At 35.1% G+C, this 8677-nt stretch overlaps 1 protein-coding gene across 4 annotated transcripts; it reads right to left on the reverse strand.

Moving 5' to 3' along the window:
• Positions 1-1721: 1721 nt before the first annotated feature.
• On the reverse strand, positions 1722-5952 carry LOC107795859 (zinc finger protein CONSTANS-LIKE 1). 4 transcript variants are annotated; one of them, XM_016618561.2, is made up of 4 exons: positions 5620-5952; positions 3285-3779; positions 2397-2543; positions 1722-2142 (listed from the first exon to the last, which is right to left on the reverse strand). In XM_016618561.2, the coding sequence occupies exons 1-4, from the start codon at positions 5722-5724 to the stop codon at positions 2050-2052; spliced, it is 840 nt and encodes a 279-aa protein (XP_016474047.1). In that variant the 5' UTR covers positions 5725-5952; the 3' UTR covers positions 1722-2049. The 4 variants fall into 4 exon arrangements, with proteins under 4 accessions (XP_016474047.1, XP_075111631.1, XP_016474048.1 ...); XM_075255530.1 differs by lacking the exon at positions 5620-5952 and adding an exon at positions 4666-5553; XM_016618562.2 differs by lacking the exon at positions 5620-5952 and adding an exon at positions 4498-4648.
• Positions 5953-8677: the final 2725 nt, after the last annotated feature.

The raw sequence follows: 8677 nt of genomic DNA on the forward strand, positions 1-8677 counted from the left end.
TAAGTATCACTGAACGTTTCCTCACACTCATTTTTTTGCATAACAACGATATCAATTTATCGTACTTTATTGTAAGTGGCAATTTAACATGACACTGAGCAGGTAAACTGTAGCCCACAGAGTTATTTTCCATCACAACCTCACCCCCAATGTAATGAAACTTTTATTCTACGCTCTTTAGACATAATGAAAAAATGTTGGAGAATTTAACAACAATAAACGTTTCAACAAGAGTTAAAATTTTTTTTGAATGAATTTCTATACAATCCTAACCTCTTTATATAGGAAATGGCTAGCCGGGATTTTTTTATATATATATATGTAGCGCCCAAAAAGTTGGCACTATATGCTTTTGAATTATTGAAGTCAGGAATTGTTGAAGGGGATATAAAATATGTATGTATAGCGCCACTATACCTGGCGCTATACATTAATGATGTATGTATAGCGCCAGGTATTGTGGCGCTATACCTGGGCGTGTCAGATTTTACAGTATAGCGCCACAATACCTGGCGCTATACATTAACGGTGCCGTTACTGTTAATATATAGCGTCAAGTATTGTGGCGCTATATATAAAAATGTAACTGTTTTTTCTATCCACCTATTTATATATTTTGAGTCCAAAAGAACCACAATTGGGTTCCGGACTCTTAGTTCAAAACATCTGACGGCTCAATCCCCTACTTCTAGTAACTTGGCTGTGCTTGTGCGCCCACAATAGGTTCGACATAGGAACCGGTCATGTTTTGCTATTTTGGGTACATGTGTTGCAAAGTTGTCCAGTCTCATAACAGAAACAACTGCTAGCCCATGGGCCTTATCGCTGAGTAAGGTTCCCCAGTATGGGGTTGCTAGAGCCTAGATGATTAATGTTCTTATTTTTAATCTTTAGTTGGTTACTCTTTGTTTATTGTGTTTTTTCACTGTTTTAAAGCTGAGGGTCTATCGGAAAAAACCTCTCTTCCTTCATAAGGTAGGGGTTAAATCTACGTACATATTACCCTCCCCAGACCTCGCTGTGTGTGATTAGACTGGGTTTGTTGTTGTTGTTGTTGTTGTTGTTATATTTTTAAGTTTTAATAGCATGTTTGACCAAGTACTTTAGTGAGAAGCAGCATGTATTTAGCTAATTAATTTGAAAAGCACTTCTGAGCAACCATTAGTGTTTGGTCAAACTTAAAAAATTAGCTTATTTTGAGAAGTGTTTTTGCTCAAAAATATTTTTTTCAAAAGTACTTTGATGAAAAACAGTATCTGTTTGGCTAATTAATTTGAAAGTCATTTCTAAGTAGTAATTAGTGTTTGTCCAAACTTTTAAACAATGCTTCTAAGTGTATTTTTTTAAAAAAAGTACTATTAGGAAAATACTATTTTTTCTGGAAGCTACTTTTATTTTTGCTCAAAATCACTATATTTTTCTTCTAAAAGCTTGGTCAAACACTTCAATTTTTTTTTAAAAAAAAACTTTTTTTTTTTATGCTTTTGGTTTTGGAGAAAGCTTGGCCAAACATGCTATAAAAAATTTGTACTATATCAATAAAAAAATATGTATCACTTCTAGTCTAGTGTTAAAAGAAGCTAAATTTTGAATAATGAAATGAAATAGATTCAAATGGGTGTACAACGAAGATGATTCGTATAACCAACCCAACTATATACCCAACCATCTTCAAATTGAAGCATAGTTATAATTGTTGCGTCAGTAAGATACAGAAATTGTTGCGTCAGTAAGATACAGAGTAACGGTCTGGACCGCTGAACATAGAGATATCGGAAATACATTATCCAGCATTAATAGCAAGTTACAGAATTTTATTTAACAAACACTATATACAACACTAGTTGATTTGTCTAATCTACAAAGATTATTGCCGCTACCCCAAAGATTTTAACAAACTAGCAAGTTGTTGGATGGATGGATCCCCAACTTATTTGAGCAGATCCTGTTCTAAAGCTAGCTTCCATTTGCTATTTATATCATCATCAGCTAATATAACCAGTGAACTACCTTACTATAATTCTTCCAACTCAGAGACAGTTAAAACTGTTAATGCTTCTTCGATGTGTAGCTTTCTTCGGTCTTGGCAAACCTTCCACGGATCCTTGGTTGACTATCAGCCAATGCCTTCCTGCAAGCATACTGCAAAACACACAACAGAAATATTGTTAGTCTATTGCCGACAGAAGAGCTGCACGAGTCAATTCGCCTTTGCTGTTCTACAACCAAATGTTTCACTACATGCACACTACTACAGAGAGAAGCTCTAGAAGTCCGTCTTCTTACGGAATATTTTATGAATAATTGGTTCGTTTCCATTCGATTTCACTTTCTAAGGTTTGGAAGTGCAACACCGAGCTAAATGACATAAACATATAAGAGTTTTTCAATAATACCTTGATTTTTCTGCCAAAATTCCTTTTATTCTTCTTGCTCCGGTATCTGGAGAGCTTTTCCTTGCGAATTTCAGAAGTGGAGCATCCGACAATCTGTGGTTGACCCAGTGGAGAATGGATCAGATTTATGTTGCCATTACCCAGAGTCTGCAGTAAAAACTCAGTATCAGTGACCGAGCCTCTTTCTCTTGAATAAGCCAAAAACATCTATACATTTCTCGGCTGGTACTTCATAGCGAACCAACAAATGCAGGCGACTCAATCAAAGGGTACTAAGCAGTGACAGCTATGGCTCTCAGCCACTTGCTACAAATAGAGAGGAGGTGGATAATACTTTCCTCATCCCGAGACTTTGCACATCCCCCCAGCTTACAATACGTCTAGAATGACGGAGAAGAAAATTATATAGAGGAAGTGATAAAGGAGAAAATAGTGATAACCAGATAACAGCATCAACAAACGGTGGAGTTCACTAGTTTGAATTAAAAGGCCTCTGATTAACCAGTTCACTTGGTCAAAGGATCCATTATTTTTTTCAGAATCTCATTGAATTCAATACCTTCTTTATAAAATTACTGGAGGAAGCTTCATATTACTAAAACATGGATCTTCCAACTATCTTGTTCGTACTCTCAAAATTCAATAAATGACTCTAGATCATAACATCTATATTTTCCTAACGTAAAAGATTGATTGTAAGATCTTTCCTTCACCTTTGACTCGACGTTAACAAGGAAACATAGATATCAGGCCAACCGAGCAAGAAAGAAAAGGGATATTCATTGTTTACAGAATAAAGAATATTATTTCCAATTTATCAGAAAAAGATAAAATGAAAGACAAACCAATCATAATTGAAACAACACATTAGAGTACTTAAAAATTGACCTTTATGTCTCCTTCACTGTATGCTCTTCGCATACCATAAACAGCTCCAAAGTCCATTCCACCAAAATCTATAAAATTGGGCCTCATTGAAGCCCCGTGTATCCAATCCATGGAGGTTAAAGACCCTGAACTAATACTTTTCTGGAAAGATACTTGAGAAACCAAGTTCTCATCTGCAGTCAGGTTTTCGTCGGCCTTCACAATAGGAATTTTCATGTCCAAGACTTCAGAGAACGGTATATCAATTGCATCTTTGTCAAATAGGTCTTTTTTGCATTCATAGAAAACTTCACTCAGGAGTTGTTCATTCTCAAACGAAGTTTCTAGATCCGAAACTTTGAGTCCTTGCGGCGAGATGGCATCTTCTGCACAAGAAATCATTGAAATAGCAGCAGTCATAGGATCAAGGCCCATCAATGGTTCTTCAATAATTGGTTGTGGAGCTTTAAAGAGATCCCCTTCTCCCCCGAGGTCATATTCCGATATGTTGGATCCCTGTCGAGATTACTCACATGAGAATTCAAAATCGAAACTTTACAGAACTTCACAAAGAAAACACTTCAAGATTATCAAAGAAAGATCTGGTCTGAACACGTAAATTTAGCACAGAACCAAGATAAAAGGCATAGATCTGTCAAATCAACACAACGTTAAATGACATACGTTGATGCTTCATGGTGAGGAGTTTAACTAAAATACACTGAGCAATAGCAATAAAGTAGACCAGAAAGTGAAAATCATTACTCATATGCTATCAGACTTTCAAGATAACTCAAACCTGACATATGTTAATACCATACACCATCACTTTATAGCAAATCAAAGGGACTCAATATTTATGTCATGGCAGAAGCACAAAAATAAACCACATGAGCTTTCATATCTCGTCAATCATACGGTACCAGGGAGATTTGCTCAAAGCTCACCATCACAAACTTCTGATAAAATAAAGTGCAAAGATTCTTGTCTTATTAAAAGAAAAAACAACACAAAAGGATTCTTGTGACGAACAGCGATAGATAATGGCAGGCCTTGTTTAATCTCTGTTATGTATATAAAGTAAATAAGAGGTGGAGGAGAAGAACCAAACAGCTTTCTAAGTAATTCAGCATGCACACACCCCGAGAAAGAAAAAAGGGAAAGATTGAGAGGGATAGAGAGCACATTCATACAGATAGTGGAAACTAGATAATGTCCATTAAGTTAAACAAACCTGGAAAAGAACAACACCAACAACTAATGACCAGAGAATCAGCAATTGTCATTTGTGCATTTCAAGCAAAGATAAGATCAGACCGAATCAACCATGAATTCGATATATTTCCATGTAAAAAGAACTTATTTTAATAGTGTGCCGAGACCAACTAGGTTCTCTTACTACCTTCTGAAAGTTACTAACTTTAACCTTTAAGCTCCCAAATGAAAGTTTCCGCAATGTTATCCTCCCTCTTCAGAGAATCATGACACCAACCAAACAGAACTCCCTATCCTCTAAATAACAAAGGTGAAACTTAACTTTTGCTTTTCTCTTTTTCCTTCTTTTCCAACTTTTTCAATATTTCAACTCTTTAAGTGGGGTGAAAAGTGAGGCCTTAACGACAACTTGGCCGCCAAAAAAGGAAAATGAAGAATCAGAAAGGGAAACACATGGGAAGTAACTCGTGGCCACTTATGTTTTTTTTTAATATGAAGATAGAGAGAATAATGAACACGGCAACTCATGATTTTGATATTCTGCCTTCTTTCTCTTTGTTCAACATACAGATCTAGCACAAGTCATGAACTCACATTCTTTCCATTTATACTCTATATACCACCATAAGACATCATATTATATATTTCTAAGCAACAATTCAACTTTTCTGTTTGGAGAGGAGAGTTACACTCAACTATTTACTAAAGACAATCAATTGGAAAAGGGTAAGAAATTAACATAAAAAGACTGGTTCTTTGTCCTTCATTTCTCCAATTACTTAGAAAAAATAACTTAAAAAGGGAAGAAAAATTGGTTCTTTATCCTTCATTTTACAAATTACTAGTAAAAAAATTGGAACATAGAAAGAAAGCTTAAACCCCACAAAAGAATAAGATGCAGTAGAAGGGATTCGGACTCTAAAAACCATGATTTCACCTAAAAAAAACTTCAGACTTGACACAAGACATAAAATCAGTAACCCTAATTTTACACTCCACTTGAAAAGCCAAGAATGAAAACCCACTAACCCTAAAGTCTACATCATCTCTCACATTTCAAAGTTCAAATCTTTTTCCAATTTTAATTCAATCAGAAAAATGCCAAACAACAAAAAACAAATAGAAAAAGGGCTTTAACTACCATTGACGCATTAGGTTCGTGAGAGGAACAGAAGTCTTCAAATTGTTGAACTTCAGAAGGGAAAGTCTGAAAATAAGGGAACATTAGCCCTGTCTCTGCATACATTTTTTTTTCTCTTTTACACAACAAGTCGCCCCTCTTCTTCCTATGTGTCAATAGAATGAGGAAGGAGATAGTTCAATGAAGCAGAGGGGCATTTTATAGGTGTCAAAAACAGAGCTAAAAACAAAAGTAGTACTCACACAGCAGAAAGAGAAACAGCCGTATTGAAAGAGAGAGAAGAGAGAGTGTAAAAAGAGGGGTTGAAAAAAGAAAGAATCTGATTTTGGCTGGTTCTTGGAGTGTTCACTCAAGAAAGAGAATTTTAGCAATTAAAATAGTAATAGTTTTATTTTTCTAAGGAATTTTTAATGATGTAATAATACTAAAAGCTACTCCCTCCATTTCAATTCACGTGAACATATTTAATTGGGCACGGAGTTTAAAAAAGAAAAAGAGTTTTTGAATTTGTGGTCCTAAACAAGTCAAACAAGAATCCAAAATATTTGTATAGTTATAAAAACTTTTCATTAAAAGTAAAATTGAAAATTTAAGTTAAATTATTTCCAAATTAAAAAGGGATCATTATTTTTAGAATGAGCCAAAAAAATAGGTTCGGAACGAGGGATTAGTACCTATAAAAAGTCATTTTCTAGGTTTAAGTTCAAGTTGATGAATAAATATAAGAGAATTGACAGATTAAATAGGTAGGTTAATCTATGGCAAGTCTATACAAATTAGCTACCACGTGACTTGATTTCCCCAATGACCCACATGACAAATCTTTTATTGTAGAGAGTACTATTTACCATTATACTAATTACTGTACTATAAATATCGTATCGTATATATACAGACAAAATACATGTGAATGAAACTAGGACGACAGAAGAATAAATGCTAGTTACCGAACAATTTATTAGCTATTATAATAGATTGGTAATTTAGATTAGTTTATTTACAAATTGTTTCTTTGAGATTTCTGGCCATAGCATTTAGCTAGCGTTTAGTCACAAATTTAGTTGTAAGATGAAAAAATAATTTTTGAAGTAATTTTGAAAAATAAATTTTGTAAATTGAAATTATATTTGGACATGCATTTTATTAAAAAAAAAATTGAAATTTTGTGAGTGGAAGAAAAAAATTCATCCAAAAATTACCCTAAACTAGATTTTAGGAATTTGAAAAAAAAATTAAATTTTTTTCAAAAACTGGTCATAATGTATGAACAAACAATGTTTTAAAAAAAACCTAAAAAAAAGTTGCTAACATTTATGGCCAAACGAGAGCTTATTTTCTTGAGGTTTTCATTATCTACAACAACAGCAAAAAAAACAGTAAAAATCTCGTTGATGAGGTCTGAAAAGCTTAGTGTGTATTTCCAATATAACCTCAACATAAAAAAAAAAAATCCAAAAGGAAATAGTAATAACGCAAGCAGTAACTACAAAAAAGCAGTATTTGAGTAACAAACCCTGCTTTGTGATGGTGTTTGAGTGACAAACTCGTAGTAATGCAGCTAGCATACCTTCAGCATACTACATAGTACTTTGTTTCAATGTACATGGCGGATTTCGGGATAAGGAGTTTTAAAAAATAAAGGATTTTTTTTTAAATATTCAAAAGTATTCCTGAGACTTGCAGTCTTAGACATAGTAGTATACAATTATAATTATAAGAGCATGCGAAAATAATAATTTAGAGTTTGTTTACCCTAAAATTGGGTAACAATTAAATTTATAGGTAGTTTAAAAGATACATGGTTTAACTCAACATGAATAATGAATAGTAATAGATAAATGAATTAAAGATGAAATAAACGATCAAACCGCCGACAATATTAAGACCGGGACTGGTCTTAGATTGAATAGTGAGCTCGTCCTAGATTGAACCCTAGGTTCAAGCCCAGTCGCGAATAAAGAACAGAACAAGTGAGTAATGCCGTTAAAAGACGAAGACCGAATGTGTGAAGCGACTATCCCGAAGAGAGACCCTCGAGGAGATTCACGTCTGAGGTTTTGACCTGTCGCCCGAGATCGAAGAAGCCAAGAAACTCGAGGCCGAGGCAAAGGAACCCTATGAGCTTGCAGGTCCCCAGGGCTTTGAGGGTTCCAACGGTTCTGGTGATGAGTAGAGCCCCGGTGAAGACTTGGCATAGATGCCTTATTTTTTATTTTTTTAGTTTTCCCTTGTATATTTTCTTTTTGTTTATTTCGGAGCCGTTTTATCGTGCCTTTGTAAATATTTTTTGAAACATAAAAAAAATTCCCCCTTTGGCAATATTGTGCCTTTACCTTTCAACATCTATTTGCAATTTTTTATTCGCGGATCGTTTTTAGTGTATTAGCATAAAATCAAATGTTGTCTAGAGCATCCTTTGTTCGGAGGCCCGATTTCGATAGCAACTCCGGATTACTCGTGGCTTTGAGTCTTCAATAAAACCGAAGGCCTCTAAGATGCTTGAGTGTTTTAGTCATATATGACGATATTTTTGCCGAGGGTAACCTTTTAATAGGTTTTGATTATACGTAAGGGACTTACTTTCTGGGTACAGACTTCGGACGTCTCCGAGCTATTTTTAGGATGGTCGTAGCCTTTGGTATTCAGGAACACTCTAAATAGGCTTTGGTGCCTCCGAGATACGATAGCTCGGGCCGTCCGAATTTTTTATCGGACGATAGTCCCCGAGCAGGTGTATCCCGTGAGCTTTAGGATCTAGTATCGAAGAAGCAAAATGCGTAGTACTAAAGTATAAGGTATGCCGAGATTTCTTCCATTGCTTTATATGTAGAGTACATGATCGGAGGCCCATAGGTTTTGTGTCGTGGCTAGAGTGGGCTATATGGGCACGTTTCGTATGACGGTTTGACCCGTACAAATGAATCCTAATCACCAGCTCCTTTTGACATATAAAATTTTCCCTTTCTAAGAATCTTAACCTAGGGGTGATGGCCCCCGATATTTGAGACCAATATTTTGAGGGCTCGACTACCGTTGATTCAGTGTGAATGATCATCAA

Source organism: Nicotiana tabacum, chromosome 6 (assembly GCF_000715075.1).
Source record: "Nicotiana tabacum cultivar K326 chromosome 6, ASM71507v2, whole genome shotgun sequence".
In the NCBI taxonomy this organism is placed as follows: Eukaryota; Viridiplantae; Streptophyta; class Magnoliopsida; order Solanales; family Solanaceae; genus Nicotiana; species Nicotiana tabacum.